General features: G+C 70.3%; 1 protein-coding gene across 9 annotated transcripts in view; it reads left to right on the top strand.

Annotated features, from left to right (window-relative positions):
• DAB2IP (DAB2 interacting protein) overlaps positions 1–16,431 on the top strand; it is a 169,560-nt gene extending 153,129 nt beyond the window's left edge. For 7 of the 9 annotated variants that reach the window (XM_055131555.1, XM_055131547.1, XM_055131524.1 and 4 more), the window contains 10 exons: positions 344–488; positions 621–765; positions 2,031–2,267; positions 3,189–3,390; positions 4,212–4,390; positions 6,402–7,293; positions 7,717–7,869; positions 9,192–9,385; positions 13,063–13,150; positions 13,775–14,798. In XM_055131555.1, coding sequence (XP_054987530.1) covers positions 344–488; positions 621–765; positions 2,031–2,267; positions 3,189–3,390; positions 4,212–4,390; positions 6,402–7,293; positions 7,717–7,869; positions 9,192–9,385; positions 13,063–13,150; positions 13,775–13,942 — 2,403 coding nt within the window. In that variant the 3' untranslated portion in view covers positions 13,943–14,798. The other 2 variants (XM_055131534.1, XM_055131532.1) reach the window with 2 other exon arrangements.
• Positions 16,432–17,738: the final 1,307 nt, after the last annotated feature.

Genomic DNA, 17,738 nt, shown 5'->3' with positions numbered 1-17,738 from the left:
GGGGGTCAGGGCAGCCTGGCTCCCCGTTTTGAGACCCCCCCTCCACGTGGTGTGAGGGGCCACATGCTGCTCTCAGCGCCCCAGGCCTACCCAGGCGTCCCGCAGGGGCACCAAGGCCGTCGGGGGGGGGCCTGCTTGTACCTACCCGGGACCCTGGCTCCAGCACCCCCACCCGCCTCCCCACGGCTGCCAGGGTCCCTGCCCCGGGCTGCATACAGCCGCGGATGAGGGGTGGACCCCAGACGCAGGGCCTGCTCCTGGCCACGGAGTGGGGCTGGAATGTGGGGGTCCTGCCCGCCTGCTGCTGGGGGCCTCCCATCCTCACCGCCTCCGATCCCCGCAGGACTTCCTCACGGACCTGATGATGTCCGAGGTGGACCGCTGCGGGGACAACGAGCACCTCATCTTCCGGGAGAACACGCTGGCCACCAAGGCCATCGAGGAGTACCTCAAGCTGGTGGGCCAGAAGTACCTGCAGGACGCGCTTGGTAGGGCTGGGCGCGCGGGGCGGGGCGCGGGGCGGGGGCGGGGCGGGGGCGGGGCAGAGGGCGGGGGCAGGGCGGGGAGCCGTCCTCGTCCTCCGGGCGCTCACGTCCCTCCCCTGGCCCCCCCCTCCCCAGGAGAGTTTATCAAGGCGCTGTACGAGTCGGACGAGAACTGCGAGGTGGACCCCAGCAAGTGCTCGGCCGCTGACCTGCCCGAGCACCAGGGCAACCTCAAGATGTGCTGCGAGCTGGCCTTCTGCAAGATCATCAACTCCTACTGGTCAGTGCCGCCCCCAGGGCCCCGGCGCTCACGGCTGGGAGGTATGGGGGAGGGGGGCCTCTCGCCCACCCACCGCCCACTGGCCGCTGGACCAGCTGAGACAGTGCTGGTTGCTTTGGCCTCTGGGCTACGAGGGAGCGTCCCAGAGCCCAGATGAGGCCAGGCCGGGGACGGTGCTGAGAACCGCTCACGCCGCCATCGGCGCGCGCCCATGAGCCGGGGAAAAGGGGGGACCCCGGCCTGTCCGCGGGGCGCGGGGCTCCCGGCAGAGGGTTGTTGCGGGGCTGTGTGGGTGTCCGGGCAGAACCTTGCATGCACGGGGAGCAGCATCCCTGGGGGGGCCGTTCCCCCACACCCGCCCTGGCTCTGTGCACCGGAGTGGGGGGCCCCAGAGCCCATGGAGGGGTCCCCTGCACGGGGCGCTCCCTGCCCAGGCCAGGAAGCAAGCCTGGGGCCCCCCAGGAATTTACTCCCCCCGTCCTGGGCTGGGCTGGCCTCCACACTCTTCCCGCCGGCCCCAGCGGTCAGGCACGGGCCGGGGAGTGGGTCTGTGGACAGCGTCTCTCCGAGGCCTCTCGGGGGCGTCCAGCCGCTAGGGCTCAGCACTAAGAGGACACTAGGCAGCTCTGGGGGCTCGGCCTGGGGGGGTCAGAGCGGCCTAAGCTGGTGACTGCCGGGGCGAGGCTGGTCCTGGGACCCGGCACCCAGGCCCTTAGGGTGGACAGCGCTGTGGGCCCTGCGGGCGTCACCCGCAGACGTGGCACCCACACCTGGGAAGGTGCCATCTACCCAGCCGTGAAGTTCGCCTCTCTTCTCTTTTTTTCTTTTCTTTTTTTTTTTTTCGGTCTTTGAGGGTCCGGCCCAGTGGTGCTCAGGGGCTGTCCAGGAGCACGTGACATGGGTCTTGGCCATGTGCAAGGCGAGCACCTTAGCCCCCGGGTCAGTCTCCCTGGCCCCCGCTCCCCTGGTCTTGGGGGGTTCCAGGCCCTGAGGTCCAGGGCAGAGGGAGTGCTGTGGGGGCCCCTGAGGGCTCCTCACTGCCTGTGTCTCTCTGGGAGGCGGGACCCCCACCCACCCGCTCGCCCACCAGTGTTTCAGGGTCCGGGCTGGCAGCTAAAGGGCGGAGACTGATTCGCATGGGGGAGCCCTGGTCTGGTTCCCCAGCACTGGGCAGCTCCCCACCGACCCCCCCACCCCCAAGACAGCTAGCCCCACCCCCACCGTCCTGCGCCCCGGCTGACCCCCACATGTCCCCCGCCCCCCAGCGTGTTCCCCCGGGAGCTGAAGGAGGTGTTTGCCTCGTGGCGGCAGGAGTGCAGCAGCCGCGGGCGCCCCGACATCAGCGAGCGGCTCATCAGCGCCTCCCTGTTCCTGCGCTTCCTGTGCCCGGCCATCATGTCGCCCTCCCTCTTCCACCTGCTGCAGGAGTACCCCGACGACCGCACCGCCCGCACCCTCACCCTCATCGCCAAGGTCACCCAGAACCTGGCCAACTTCGCCAAGTGAGTGGCAGCCCCGGGGCCCGGGGTCGCTCGGGCGCCGTCTGCCTCCTCCTCCTCCTCCTCCTCCGCTGCGCCTTCCCGCCCCCTGCCTCTCTCCGAGGGCAGCCGCGGCCGCCGCCCGGGTCCGGCGCGGTGACCGCCACCGGAGGAGGCGGGGTGGTTCTTCTCCCTTCTGCGTCCTCGGGTGGATGAACCGTCCATCCACGTGCAGCCTCTCGCCTTAGCCTCTGTCCGCCTGGCCCGGACCGGGGGACCCGAGTGCCCTGCCGGCAGAGGGCCCCCAAAGGTCCTGAGCCCCAGGCCGGCCACCTCCTCTCCGGGTGCTCGAGGCTGCCTCGGAGGGGGCCCCGCCTTCCCCCCTGGCATGGCGGAGGCCCGGGGTGCCGGAGACGGGAGGAAGAAGAGGGACGATGGCGGGCGGCAGAGCGGCAAGGGGGAAGGAGCCGACTCCGAGGATGCTGAGCAGCCAGGGTGCAGAGACGGGCTTCCTGGAAGAGGGGCTGTGGGATGAGGGGGAGAGGGGGCCCCCCCAGGGAGGTCCGAGGGCTGTGTGCTGGCAGGGAGGGGCCACTGCCACATTCCCCCCAGAGATGGACAGACGGACAGACTCCGGCTCAGAGCAGAGCCAGAATGTGGTTCCAGATCACACAGCCGTGGTCAAGGGGTCAGCCTCTAGCTAAAGGGCCGGAGCGCGGGGCTTGCGTGTGGGACCCCGGGTTCAGTTCTCTGCCCCTCCCCCCAGCACCTTAAGTGGTAGAGCTTGGAGGGGGCGGGGGGGGCGTTGGCGGGAGGTGGTGCCGCAGGGCCGAGTGATTTCAAGTCAAGGTGGTCTGTGTGTGGCGGGGGGGTGACCCCGGTGGGCTCGGGCTGTGAGCGGCAGAGGCCAGGCTGACCCCCAGGCGCCCCCCTTACCCCCCGCAGGTTCGGCAGCAAGGAGGAGTACATGTCGTTCATGAACCAGTTCCTGGAGCACGAGTGGACCAACATGCAGCGCTTCCTGCTGGAGATCTCCAACCCCGAGACCGTCTCCAACACGGCCGGCTTCGAGGGCTACATCGACCTGGGCCGCGAGCTCTCCAGCCTGCACTCGCTGCTCTGGGAGGCGGTCAGCCCGCTGGAGCAGGTGCCGCGCCCCCTCCCCTCCCCCCCCCCACCCCCGCCGCCGCCGCCGGGCCCCCGCAGAGCCGGCCCACACTTGCCCTTGACCATCCCTGGGGCAGGTCCTGCCCCAGACTCCCGGCGTTGCCAGTCTGTCGCCGAGGTGCCCCCTCTGTGGCCTGGGGCTTCCCCTCCTCCCCCGCAGTGAGCAGGTGCTTGGAGACGAGCCCTGCCAGGGTCTGTTTGTAGGGGAGCGGTTCCTCTTGGACACCGGGGCGGCCTGCTCACAGTAGTGGCCGCTGACCCTGGGCTGGCCGGTCACGTGCCCTGGAGGCGACTGCCCAGGGTGCTGGGTCGTGGGCTGGGCCCAGTCCCTTTCCCCGGGGTCGGTGTTCAGGGGAGCGCCCGGCTGAGCGTGTGAGAGGCAGGACTCACTCTGGGTAGTGAGAAGCCCAGGCCAGCGGGCTGCCCGTGCCCTCCCGCTGGGCACACGTCCCCTGCCTCTGGCTACAGGAGGGGCGGGCGGGAGGCTGGAGCTGGCGCCCAGGGCTTCTCCCCTGCCGTGCGCGCCAGCCACTGGCCGCCTGGCCCCGCGCTGGGCCGGGCCTGTGTCTGCACCGCCCCGCCTGCCTGCCTACTGGGTGTTGGGTGCCCACTGGGCTCGGCTCGGGGCTGTGCTCGGGGCATCCCTCGAGTGTGATTGCTGGTGGAAGGTGCGGGCTGGGCCGGGGGCTTCCCTGGGCCTCCCTGGGGCCTGGCCCCGCTGCTGCAGGCAGGGCTGTGGGTGTGGCCCCCTGGGCGGGGCCTGTCTGCTCACCCCGGGGGTCTCTTGCTGTGTCTCTGCAGAGCATCATTGCCAAACTGGGGCCCCTGCCGCGAATCCTGAGGGACGTCCACACGGCCCTGAGTGCCCCCGGCAACGGGCAGCTGGCGGGAACCAACGACCTGGCCTCCACGCCCGGCTCTGGGAGCAGCAGCATCTCCGCAGGGCTCCAGAAGATGGTGATCGAGAATGACCTCTCTGGGTAGGAGCTGTCGGGAAAGGGCTGGGTGTGTGGGTGGGGGGCAGGGGGGGGCACGTGCAGACAAGGACCCGCCTGCCCGTGGTCTCGGCCGGCGAAGGGGCTGCAAGCCCTGTGCGTGTTTACAGAAGCGGGCTGGGAAAATGGGCGGGAAAGGGGAAGGCTCCACCGGGAAGACTTCCTGGAGGCGGGGGTGCTGGAGCCCCGAGCCCATGAGGAGAAGTGGCGTTTCCACTGGTGGAAGCAAAGCTACAGAGCAGCCAGGGCTGGTCTCGCACTTCCACGTCCCGGTTCCTGGGGGCGTGAGATGCTCGACCTGGCCCGAGTCTCTGACGCTGTGTTTTCTGAGGGAATGAGGCAGCAGGCCAGGCCGGGCAGCTGGGAGCCCCCCGGGAGGCAGGGGAGCTGTCGGGGGCCACACCTGCGGGTGCGGCCCCAGAAGGTGGAGGGGAGCTCTGGGGCTGGGCTTGCTGCGAGGACCTGCCCGTGCAGACCCTGGTCTCGGGCACGGCGCAGTGCGGCCTCCTGGGCCCCACCCCCTCGCAGGGGAGCCGGAGTCCAGCAGTCAGGTGACCCCTGATGCCGGGAGCCCCGCAGGCCAGCCCCGAGCAGGGGGCCGAGCCTGAGGTCGGGGGAGGGGAGAGGGAAGAGCCCACAGGCCCCCCTGAGTCTGAGGCGTCCAGCTGCAGTGCAGGGTCCCGAGGACGCCTGGCCTGGGTGCGCGTGGGCGGGCACGGGGGTGGCCACAGCCGTGCTGGCTCCCCCCCCAGTTCCTCCTGCTGCCCGGCCCGCAGTAGCCAGCCTAGGCCCCAGCCCACGGCCAGCCCAGGCCCGGCCAGGCCAGGGAGCCTCCAGACCTGAGAGCCTTCAGCCCAGTCAGAGCCCATTTATCCTCGCATCCGTACCCCTGGCCCTTACTCGGACCCTGTTACTTGAGCCTTATTTGGAAGGCTCCTAGGGGGCAGGGCTGGGAGGTGCTTAGGGCAGGGGGCAGGTGGGCGAGGCTAGAAGGTGCCAGGAAAGAGGGTGCAGGGGGGAGGTGGGCAGGGCCAAGAAGTACAGAAAGAGGGTGCAGGGGGGAGGCGGGCAGGGCCAGGAGGCTCCAGGAAAGAGGGTGCAGGGGGGAGGTGGGCAGGGCCAGGAGGTGCCAGGAAAGGGTGCAGGGGGGAGGTGGGCGGGGCCAAGAGGTGCCAGGAAAGGGTACAGGGGAGGTAGGCGGGGCCAAGAGGTGCAGGAAGAGGGTGCAGGGGGGAGGTGGGCGGGGCCAGGAAGTGCAGGAAGAGGCTGCAGGGGGGAGGTGGGCGGGGCCAGGAGGTGCCAGAAAAGAGGGTGCAGGGGGGAGGTGGGCGAGGCCAGAAAGTGCAGGAAGAGGGTGCAGGGGGAGGTGGCCAGGAGGTGCCAAGAAAGAGGGTGCAAGGGGGAGGTGGGCGGGGCCAGGAGGTGCCAGGAAAGAGGGTGCAGGGGGGAGGTGGGCAGGGCGACCTGCCCCTGAGTCAGCCGGGAGGATCCTCCTCGGAGCTGTTTTTTGCAGGGAACTCCAGCCCCCGCCTGCCAGTCAGACCAGGGGGCGGCCGCGGGAGGCGGGGCCCCGCCTGGGGGGTTAGGCAGGCTGGGAACCCGCAGGCAGAGGCAGCGGGGAGCCTGTTTGTGTCGGGCGCTCAGAGCCGAGGCCTGGAACCGCGCAGGGTTGCGGGGCTGAGGGTGTGGGCGCGGGCCCCGCGGATGGGGCTTCTTCCCAAGCGGCCCCGGCACTGCCTGGCGCAGGGTCCGGCGGGGCGGGGGTAGAGGGCGCCAGGCCGCCTGGCCCGGGTCTCGGGCCCGGCGGCGCCAGGCGTCGTGGCCCTCGCGGAGGCCAGGTGTTGGTGCCGCTGTTGGCCGGGGCCTGCGTGGCTCAGGCTGCTCCTGCCCCGGGCCAGGGCCCGGGCGGCCGGCCGGCGGGTGCCGCGGGGCGGACGCGGCGGCGGCGGCCACACTCACTGCCCTTCTCTCCCTGTGTGTGCTTGTCTCCTTGCAGTCTCGTAGATTTCACCCGGTTACCGTCTCCAACCCCCGAAAACAAGGACTTGTTTTTTGTCACAAGGTCCTCCGGGGTCCAGCCCTCGCCCGCCCGCAGCTCCAGCTACTCGGAAGCCAACGAGCCGGACCTCCAGATGGCCAACGGCGGCAAGAGCCTGTCCATGGTGGACCTGCAGGAGGCCCGCGCGCTGGACGGGGAGGCCAGCTCCCCAACGGGCGCCGACGCCCTCGCCGTGGACGGGCCGGTGGCCGCGGCTCAGCTGGTGGCCGGGTGGCCGGCCCGGGCGGCCCCCGCAAGCCTGGCGGGGCTGGCCACGGTGCGGCGGGCGGGCCAGACGCCGACCACGCCTGGCGCCTCCGAAGGCGCGCCGGGCCGGCCCCAGCTGCTGGCGCCGCTGTCCTTCCAGAACCCCGTGTACCAGATGGCGGCTGGCCTGCCGCTGTCTCCCCGTGGCCTGGGCGACTCGGGCTCCGAGGGCCACAGCTCCCTGAGCTCGCACAGCAACAGCGAGGACCTGGCCGCCGCGGCCAAGCTGGGCGGCTTCGGCGGAGCCGAGGAGCTGGCGCGGCGGCCTGGCGGCAGCGAGCTGGCGCGGCGGCAGATGTCACTGACTGAGAAGGGCGGGCCGCCCGCCGTGCCCAGGCAGAACAGCGCCGGCCCCCAGCGCCGCATCGACCAGCCGCCCCCGCCCCCGCCTCCACCCCCGCCCGCGCCCCGCGGCCGCACGCCCCCCGCGCTGCTCAGCACCCTGCAGTACCCCCGGCCAGCCAGCGGCACCCTGGCCTCCGCCTCACCGGACTGGGCGGGCCCCGGGGCCCGGCTGCGCCAGCAGTCCTCATCCTCCAAGGGAGACAGCCCCGAGCTGAAGCCGCGGGCCGCGCACAAGCAGGTGAGTGGGGCGGGGGCGGGGGGCGGGGGGGGGGGTGCTCATCCGCCTCATGCCGCTCTCCCTCCCGGTCATCCCACCTCGCCCGCATGCCCGCTGCAGCCACCCGCCATCCCGTGCCGCCCGCCCGCTCCGCCTTCACCCCGCGAGGAAGGGACGCTTGCCGCTCCAGGCCCTGTCCCCTGCTGGGCTGGCTAAGGCCCTGTCCAGCGTAGGGTCAGCCTGTCCTCCCGCGGAGCCCCGCTCCCCGCACACAGCCCCCCACCGCGGGGAGCCCAGCTCTCCCCTCCCTCACTGGCTGCCACGGGGTGGCCTGGGACGGAGCGTCCCGTGTTGTCTCTCCCCCCACTGCCCCCCAGCCCCGCCCTTGGCCACCTGCCCGCCTGCCGTCCCCGCTCCCCCACTCACGACTGTGTTTCGTTGTAGGGTCCTTCGCCCGTGAGTCCCAATGCCCTGGACCGCACGGCCGCGTGGCTCTTGACCATGAACGCGCAGTTGTTAGAGGACGAGGTCCTGGGCCCTGACCCCCCGCACAGGGACAGGCTGAGGAGTAAGGAGGAGCTCAGCCAAGCAGAGAAGGTAACGTGGGGGGGGGCAGAGTGAGAGCACAGCGGGGAGGGCGTCTGCCTCGCACGTGGCCGGCCCGGGTTCGAGTCCCAGCATCCCATAGGGTCCCCTGAGCACCGCCAGGGGTGATTCCTGAGCGCAGAGCCCCTGAGCATCGCCGGGTGTGACCCAAAAAGCAAAAAAAAAAAAAAAAAGTGACGAGGAGCTGCCGAGGGCAGCCCCGAGTCCGGGCGAGGAGAGCGTCAAAGGGGGCTAGAACTGTAGGCCCGGGGTGCCCACCCGCTCGCCGGGCAGCTGAGCTTCGGAGAATCGGGGGTACTAAGGAGGTTCGGGGAGAGCGTGAGGAGGCCCCCGAGTTGGCTGGCCCAGCCCCTCCTGGAGGACAGAGAGGAGGATCCCCCCGGGCGGGGTCCCGGTCAGAGCACCCCCGGAGGGTCTTCCTCCGCCTGGGTGAAGAGGGGGGCTCTGCAGTGGGGGCTTCTGCATCCCATCCCCCGTGCGCCCACGCCCACCCCCCACATCCCACCCGCTACACCTCCGCCTGCTTTGACCATGGGTTCGGGAGGGGGGCCGGCGTGCGGGCTCGGTGCTCCCAGAGCCCTGTGTGGGCCCGGGCCTCCCACCCTGGGCCCCCGCGGGGACAGCGGCTGGCCCCCTGCACCTCCCCGCCAGCCTCTCTGTCACCCGCCCCCCCTACCATCCTGCTCCTGGGCCCTGTCCTTGAGCCAGGCTCTCACGGGGCCTGGCTTTGCTTCGGGGATGGCTCTGCCCTTGTCTCTGGCCTCCTGGCCTCCTGGCCTTGGAGGGATTTAGGGGTCCCCCCGCCCGGGCCCCCGAGTTCTCGGGACCCCCAATCTCCCAATCACCGGGCCTGGTGTTGCCGGCACCCCCACCGTATCCGTCCGGTGGGCGGGGCACCTGCTGCCCCGCCCTCAGCACGTCCCGCCCTCTCCTCTCCCCTCATTCTTGTGGCTGGTGGCTCCGGCCCCCTCACCCCCCACCCCTGGGCCTCACTGCCCTCCTGCAGGGCCCCGAGCACTGTCCGCTCTCCCGCGCCTTGGTTTGCGGTGAGCACTGGGCCCCTCACTTACAGATGTGGGCTTGGCCCCCTGGACCCCGTGGATGGGCACGAGCCCACCAGGCTGGGCCGCAGGACGAGCCGCCCCGCAGCTCCCAGGCTCTGTGGGCGTGTCCGGCGGGACGGGACCAGGGCGTGCGCGGCGGCGGCGGGCAGCTCCGCCCGGTACCGGCCGGCCAGTGCTCACCGGGCTGTGCTCTGTCCCGTGCGGCGCCCGCGTGTGCCGCTGCCCCCACCCCCGCCCCCGCCCCCGCAGGACCTGGCGGTGCTGCAGGACAAGCTGCGCATCTCCACCAAGAAGCTGGAGGAGTACGAGACCCTGTTCAAGTGCCAGGAGGAGACCACGCAGAAGCTGGTGCTGGAGTACCAGGCGCGGCTGGAGGAGGGCGAGGAGCGGCTGCGGCGGCAGCAGGAGGACAAGGACATCCAGATGAAGGGCATCATCAGCAGGTGTGGGCCGCGCGCGGGGCGGGGGTCAGGGCCCGGTGCTCTCGGCCCCCGGGGGCTGCCTCCCCGGGACAGGGAGAATGTCGGGTGCTGGCGGTCCCAGCTCGGCCTGGCCTCCCGCCCGGGACGCAGAAGCTGACCTTGGGGGGCGGTGGCTGTCGGGTGGGCCCCCTCCCTCCACGAGCCTGGTCCGGGCAGAAACCGGCTCCTGCTTCCACACTTTCCACCGTGGAGCTGCGTGTGCGGACATGTGTGTCTCCGCGTGTGTCCGTGTGCATGCATGTATATGCGTTTGTACCTGAGCATGTGTGTGTGTGTGCGTGCGTGTGTGTGATAGGTGCATGTGTGTACGTATGTGTGCAACATTGTTTCCATGTGCATGTGTATATGTATGTGTGTGCTTGTGTGTTGTGTGCATGTATGCACTTGTACCTGCATCGTGTATGTGTGCATTTATGCATGTGTTGTGTATGCACGTGTACGTGTGTGCACGTGTGTCTTTTTTTTGGGGGGGTTGCTTTTTTGGGGTCACATCCGGCGATGTTCAGGGGTTACCCCTGGCTCTGCACTTAAGAATTACCCCTGGCGGTGCTCGGGGGACCATATGGGATGTCGGGGGTTGAACCCAGGTCGGCCGCGTGCAAGGCAAACGCCCTCCCCGCTGTGCTATTATCACTCCAGCCCCATGTTTGTCTGGTTTTTGGTTTTTTGCTTTTTTTTTTTTTTTCCTTTTTTTGGGGGTAGTCACATCTGGCGATGCTCAGGGATTGCTCCTGGCTCTGCACTCAGGAATTACCCCTGGCGGTGCTCAGGGGACCATATGGGGTGCTGGGAATCGAACCCAGGTCGGCTGTGTGCAAGGCAAACGCCCTACCCGCTGTGCTCTCGCTCCAGCCCCGTGTTTGTCTGTTCTAAAGATTTTTTCCCCCTCGGAAGCCAGGCAGTTCACTCAGGAGACTTGGGCATCTGCCTTGCTCGCTCCCGCAAGGCCCCCTCGAGATGTTGCCCGTGGGGTCCCTGGCGCCGGGGGCCAGAGCAGCACTGCTGTCCTGAGCATGTCCTGGGCCCCGAGGCCAGCAGCTCTGCTGTCCCGAGCATGTCCTGGGCCCCGAGGCCAGCAGCTCTGCTGTCCGGCCGCCCTGGCCCGGGATGTCCAGGAGGAGCCCCGGGCTCGCTTCCTCTCTGACCTCTCGCCCCTGGCGACCGTCGTCATTGTCGTCGTCATGTCTTGGGCCTGTCGGACCCTCGGGTGGAGGACAGTGAGGACCTACCCCGCACTTCTCGGGGACCCCCGCAGGTCCCGGGGCACTCTGGGCCCCTGCCTGCCCTCGGTTTCGTCCAACATTTCTGTTGTGCGTCTGTCTTTGTTTTGGGGCCCCCCGTGGGTGCCCAGGGTTGACTCCTGGCTCTGCACTCCGGGCCCACTCCTGGCAGGCTTGGGGGGGCCCTACAGGGTGCCGGCGTGGAAGCCGGGTCGCAGTGCGCCAGGCCAGTGCCCTCCCCGCTCTCCTGTCGGCCCCTGAAACTCCAGTCCCTGGTGCAGTTTCTCTTCCCCTCGGACCTTTTCTCAGCGTGCAGCGGCTTCCGCCCCTGGGGTCTGTCTGGCCGGGCCGCCGTCTCCAGGCCTGCAGTTGGCCTCGGGGCCGCCCGTGGCTCGTGTCACAGTGCTCGTGGCTTATGTCACAGCCGTTTTTCTGGCGTTGGTGTCCGCCTGTCCATTCCTTCCTTCTGTCCTTGGCATGGGTCCGAGCCCCCGGCTTCCTTCCCGCGCCCGGGCTGTGTCTCCCTGCCCCTCCGCCTGGCCTCAGGGGTCAGAGCCGGGCCCAGCTGTGCCGCGGGCGCCAGTGTCCCAGTCCCTGAGACCCTGGGGCCTTTGTTCCCGAACAATGCGGCGGCTGCGGGAAACGGCCCGATTGTTTTGCTCCCTTTGAGGCTCTGCGGGGCGCGACCTGGACACAGCTGCTCGGCCGGGCCTGGCGCCCTGCGAGGGCCGTTTCCTCCTGGGGGTCCCACGGGGCACACGGGCGGCTCACGCGGGGCATCTGGGGAGATGGGCCGCCTGGCGCGGGTCCCGGCCTCCCCGTCCCCTCACCTGAAACTGTGCTCCCTGGGCCCGGACACGCTGTCCAGGCGGCACCCGGGGCTCCCCGCAGCCCCTCTCGGGCGCTGGCTGGAGCTGGACACCCGCTGGACACCTGGTTTCCTGGCGGGCGCCTGGCTCTGTGCTCTGTCGCCTTTGGGGGTTGGTGGCAGGAAGGTCAGTTCAGTTCCTTCCCCGACCCACCCTGAGGCCCTAGCCTGTCTCAGCCACCCTCCTCCCTCCCAGACCCTCCTTCCCCGTGCTCCCCATGGCCCCCTCCTCCCTCCCAGGCCCTCCTTCCCCGTGCTCCCCACGGCCCCCTCCTCCCTCCCAGGCCCTCCCTCCCCGTGCTCCCCACGGCCCCCTCCTCCCTCCCAGGCCCTCCCTCCCCGTGCTCCCCACGGCCCCCTCCTCCCTCCCAGACCCTCCTTCCCCGTGCTCCCCACGGCCCCCTACCTCCCAGACCCTCCTTCCCCGTGCTCCCCATGGCCCCTCCTCCCTCCCAGACCCTCCTTCCCCGTGCTCCCCACGGCCCCCTACTCCCTCCCAGGCCCTCCTTCCCCATGCTCCCCACGGCCCCTCCTCCCTCCCAGACCCTCCTTCCCCGTGCTCCCCACAGTCCCTCCTCCCGCCCAGACCCTCCTTCCCCGTGCTCCTCACGGGCCCCTCCTCCCTCCCAGACCCTCTTTCCCCATGCTCCCCATGGCCTCTCCTCCCCAGGCCCTTCCTTCCCCATGCTCCCCACGGCCCCTCCTCCCTCCCAGGCCCTTCCTTTCTTGTGCTCCCCACGGCCCCTCCTCCCTCCCAGGCCCTTCCTTCCCAGTGCTCCCCACGGCCCCTCCTCCCTCCCAGTCCCTCCTTCCCCGTGCTCCTCACGGCCCCCTCCCTCCCAGACCCTCCTTCCCCGTGCTCCCCACGGCCCCCTCCTCCCTCCCAGACCCTCTTTCCCCGTGCTCCCTACCCCCCCAGATCCTTCCTTCTGCTCTCTCCTACAGGGATGTACCTTCCTCACCTGTTTCTTTGTCTGTTCATGGTCTCTGTGCTTCTGTGTGGGTGTAACCATTGCCTGCCTGGCCTGCTGTCTTGTGACAACCCCGTCCCGTGCACACACTCCACACACACAACATACTCACACTCACATATTCACTCACACACACACGCACACTCTCTCACACATATACACTCATTCACACACACACTCATGCACACTCACACTCATTCATTCATACTCATACACACACACACACACACACACACACACACACACACAAACACCCCCCACACCCTCGCCACTGCCCACAAGGCCCGACCAGTGGAGAGCCCAGAGCCTTCACCCCCACCTGTCCTGGGGTCCAGTGATAGGTCCCCGCCTGCCTGGCTCTGGGGTGCAGGGGGTCTTGCCTCCCTTCCCACCCCCTTAGGTCTGGGGGCGGGGCCTGGGGAGCAGAGCAGAGCCTGGCGAGAGAGAGGGTGGACAGGGAGCCGGGCCGGCCCCTGTGCTGGCAGGGAGACCCCTCGAGGGGTCTGCAGGTGTGCGGGGGCGCCCCTGCCTGCCCTGCTGGCTCCCAGGGCGGCTCCCCTGACGCCCCTCCCCCGGCAGGCTGATGTCCGTGGAAGAGGAGCTGAAGAAGGACCACGCGGAGATGCAGGCGGCGGTGGACTCCAAACAGAAGATCATCGATGCCCAGGTGGGCCCTGGACCGCCACCGGCCCGGGATGGGGCGGGCTGGAGGGGCCAGAGCCCTGACGGGTGGGCCCTGCGGCGAGCAGGAGCCCGGCCCCGGGACAGCTCGCTCGGGCAGCCTCGCCCCTGCTGGCGCCCCAGCGGGCCAGGCAGCGGGAGCACGGCTCTGCCCTCCCAGGGGGTGGCCCGGCAGAGACCTCGTCCTCCCCTCCCTGGGGCGGGCCGGCTGTCTCGGGCTGCACCGCAGACTCGGGGCCCCATACACGCGTGCGCCCCAGTCGGGGGACAGACGGCAGAATGGGGCGGGCGGCGAGAGGCCCCGGACAGCAGGACAGGCTGGACCTGGGCTTGGCCTGTGGGGAGGCCGCATCCCGTTGCCCTGGGGCCTGTCCTCCTGGACCTGGGGTGTGTCTGCTCGCCCCGCCCCAGCCCCTCACCCCTGCTGCCCCCTCGCCCCTGCTCCTCCATCCCAGCCTGCTCCCCCCCCCACCGCCATGTCCTCATCCCTACGGCCCCTTCATCTCTGCCTCCGTTCCCGCAGACCCTGGGGCCCGTCCCTCCTCCCCTCCTCCCCTTCCTCCCGCCCCCCTTCCTCCCGCCCCTCCCAGCAGCGCCCTCTCTGTTGCAGGAGAAGCGCATCGCCTCGCTGGACGCGGCCAACGCCCGCCTCATGAGCGCGCTGACACAGCTGAAAGAGAGGTACAGCATGCAGGCCCGTAACGGCGTCTCCCCCACCAACCCCACCAAATTGCAGATTACCGAGAACGGCGAGTTCCGGAACAGCAGCAATTGCTGACCCGGCCCAGGAGGGCCGCCCCGTGGTGCCCACGGCCCCATGTCCCCTCCCCCGCCCGCGGGCCGCAGAGGCGGCCGCAGCACGAGCCGCGAGAGAGAGACTGGTGCGACGTTGTGGGTGGGTGTGTTGGGGGGGTCGCCGGCCTGCCCCGTCTCTCCCGGCCGAGAAGCGCGCGGGCGCAGGCGGGAGTAGACTCGAGGGGGAGCAGGGCCCCGAGACTGTCGCCTCCTGAAGTCGCTGGCCGCCTGCATGCGCCCCGGGAGGGAGTGACTGGACACGTAGGGTCTAGAGCGAGCGGGAGGCCTCGACTGTAACCGCCCCTGCCCCGGGGTCGGGGGCCCGGGAGACCCCCCCCACCCAGCAGCCTGGCCTGTGCCCTGCGGGACCCGGCGGGCCGGCCAGCAAGCGGGGAGTGGGCTGGCCGAGCCCCTCACCCCAGCCAGGGCCCCTGCATGCAGCCTGTCCAGCTCCTCCCAGGCCGAGAGGAACCGAGGGGCCCGCCCCCGCCCGCTGACTCCCACCCACCTACCGCCCCCCCCACCCATGCCCCCAATTTGTAACGCTGCCAAATAAACACGGTGAGGCCTGCAGCTCGCGCCGGGGCCCCTGACCAGCGGGGAGACCTCGGGGTCTCCCCCCACCCCTGCCACAGGGGGGCTCACGTGATGCTCTGGGGCTCCCCGAAGCCAAAGACCTGGGCCCAGGCGGCCCAGAGGGTCCCCCCACACCCCCCTCCCCGTGGCCGCCCCGGGCCTGGCCGGGAGCGGTCAGCGGTGCTAGCTCCGAGAGAGCAGGCCTGTCGCGGGGTAGGCCCTGCCCGCGGCCCCGGGAGGTGTGTAACTGTGACTCTTTTCCTTCCGCAGTATGCATTAGAAACAAAAGCCCGCCCGCCCGCCCGCCCGCCCGCTGGAAGCCAGGGGCCCTTTAGAGTTGAGCGTGCGCACTGCACGGGAGATAGCGGCCCTGGAGGATAGACTTGCTCCCTCTCGACGGCAGCGGCCCGTGCGCGGCGGGGCCTGGCGTGGTGCCACCGCCGCGGCCTCCTCTCCCGCCCGCCCCGCCCAGGGCCCGGCGGCGCTGCACCCCGGGCGGGCAGGGGGGCCCCGCCCGCCGTTTAGCTTTTCAGCCTCGCCCTCCCCTCGTGGGACGCAGGTGGGCAGCAGCTCGGGCCCCCGGGGCCTCGCACGTCGGGCCCACCGGGCCAGGAGCCAGGCGGGGTGGCCGCAGGATTCCCCCACCCCACCCCAGCCCCCCAGCCTCAGGAAGCTGGGGCGGCCCCGGGAAGAGGTGCCCCTCCACGCCCCGAGCCCCCCGGGCAGGCCGCAGGGCGGCAGGGAAGGCACCTGTGGGAGCTGGCCAGGCCGCCCCCCTCCCCAGGCTCTGGAAGGGGGTATCAGGTGGCCTCCTCGGTCTGGCCAGGCGGGAGCCGTGCTGTCAGGGGGGGGCAGAGGATGGCGGCCCCCCCCGAGGAAGGAAGGGCGGGGCCACGCACTGCCTCCAGGGGCCTCTCGGGCAGGACCTGGCCCCCCCACGCCCCACCCTCCCCGAGATGCCACGAGTGACCTCGGACCGAGCGCGTCTTAGCAATACGGGGTGGGGGTCGGGGGCTCCCCCAGGGCCCCGGAGCTGGTGCAGGCTGTCCCCGGGGTGCCAGGCCCCGTCTGAGCTCACTCGGCCCGAGTGACTCCCCCAGTGCAAAAACTGTAAAGCTGTACAGACGCCGCCCGCCGGGGCGGGATGGCGGCCCCCCGGGCTCTGTAAATGTTCTTGGTGTGTGACTGTGACGTGACCCCCCCACCCAACCCCCGACCCGGCTCTGCGGCCTCCCTCTGTCCCCGGTGCTGCCCGGGCCTCCGCCCTCCCGGGGCCCGGCTTGGTTCTCTCCCCCAGGGGACAGTCTTGGCCAGGAGCGAGCACTCTGGAACCAGGGGGAGGGGGGTGGCGAGTGAGGGTCCTGGGGCACGCTGGCTGCTGGCGCCCACACGCCCTGCCAGGGCCAGAGAGAACTGGCACCCCCGGGGCGGGGCTGGCCAGCGTGCCCGGCGGGGGGGACAGGACGGAGGGGAGCCCCCCACCCCGGCCCGGGCCCGGCTCGGCAGAGACGGCTGGGTGGAGGAAACTGCCAAACTTCTCCAAGAGAAGGACTTTCCCAGCAGCCCGGTCGGGGGGTGAGGGGGCCCCAGGCCAGAAACCCACTCACCCCTGCCCGCCACCCCCACCGGCAGAGCCTCTGTCCCCGCACCCCCGCCCCTCTGTTTGACCGCCCCCCTCTTTTCTACACTCGACCCCTCCCCGTCCCGGCCCCTGCACCCCCCCCCCTTTTGTAAGTATGTGAAAAGGAAATACTGCAAACCCCGGGCGGCCGGCTGCCCAGCCGAGCCCGGCCGTGTAATAATGTACAGAGAAAGTGGTTGGTGTCTCCACGTGTGGCTGTGCAATTTCTGTACATTTGCAATTAGAAATATTAAAGATTTATTTAGCTATTTTAAGCCTGCCTCGCCTCTCCATCCGGCCGCCTCAGCTGTGACCCGGGGGTGAGTGAAGGGCTGACCTGGACCCCGCCCCCCCCCCCCCGCCAAGGGACACCCCTTCCCCCGGCACGGGACAGCGGTGACCAGAGGGGATCCGCACAGCAGGTGAGGCCCCGGGCCCACCTCCCATGACCACCAGGCGGCTCGGTCTGCTCCCCGACCCCTGAGCCCTGGTGCCCAGCTGGGAAGCAGGTGGACTGGGGCCAGCTTGGAAGCGCGGTCTCCCCGCAGAGGGCCCCCCTGTACCCACCCTGGACCCCCCCCCGCCTCCCTCCCCCGAGTCTGGGCGTCGGGGATCCCCACCCCTGGCGGCTGAGAGACCCAGAGCCGTTCTGCAGGGCAGGGGTGCGTCTGGGCCCGGGGCCCCCCTCCCCCCTGCTGGCACCTCCGCCTCCTCCAGGGGCGTTCACCCCGGGAGGGAAAGGGGCCCTGTCCCCACCCCCACCCCCGGGGTCCCGCACACCTGCCGCCTTCTCCGCTGCCCCCGGGAGGACAGCCCCCTCCTCCTCCTCCTCCTCCTCCTCCTCCTCCTCCTCCTCCTCCTCCCCAGGGTCCCGGCCGGGCCCCGCCACTGGCTCTGACCCCTGTAGCCTCCAGGGCCACACTGTCCTGCTGCGCCCGCTCAGGCCCCGCCCCGGCCTGGATTCTCCTCCCTCCGCACCCCTGCCCCGCATCCCTCACGCCTGCGCGGCCCCTCACGCCCCCCAGCCCCTTCAAACCAGGTCCCCGGTCACGGCCCCGCCCTCCCCGTGTCTCCATGTGCTGCCCGTGCCCGTCACCCTCACCCCTACAGCCACTCTGCCAGGCGGTGCCGCTAAACCACCAGGAAACCAGGGAACTGCGGGGACCAGGAGGCCTCCACAGACACTTCACGGTGGCCCAGCAGCGCCCAGGAGCAGAGCGAGACTCACAGAGCCCGAGGCCGCGCTGGGGTCACTGTGGAGAGGGCTGGCAGCAGCGAACAGCACGGTTTCACGGGCAGGGCAGGTGCCCACCTCCTCACCAAGACCACCACTGCCGTCCCACCCAGCAGCCCTTGGCGTGTCCCCCAGTGCGGAACAGATCGGGACGAGAAAGTCTCAGAAAGTTGCCCAAAGAAATAGCTGGGGCCGCGCATATGCTGCCCGAGCCCATGTGCTGCTTGTGCCCGCGTGGCCGAGCACATGTGTCGCCCGAGCACATGTGTTGCCCGCATCTCCCCTCTTAAGATGTGTACTTTCATGCTTTCGTACTTTTGTGTCTAAACCTCGGTTATGTGTAGGGGC

This window comes from Sorex araneus, chromosome 1, assembly GCF_027595985.1.
Source record: "Sorex araneus isolate mSorAra2 chromosome 1, mSorAra2.pri, whole genome shotgun sequence".
Classification (NCBI taxonomy): Eukaryota; Metazoa; Chordata; class Mammalia; order Eulipotyphla; family Soricidae; genus Sorex; species Sorex araneus.
Note: the sequence above shows the minus strand (reverse complement) of the source record. Positions and strands in the feature narration are given on the sequence as shown.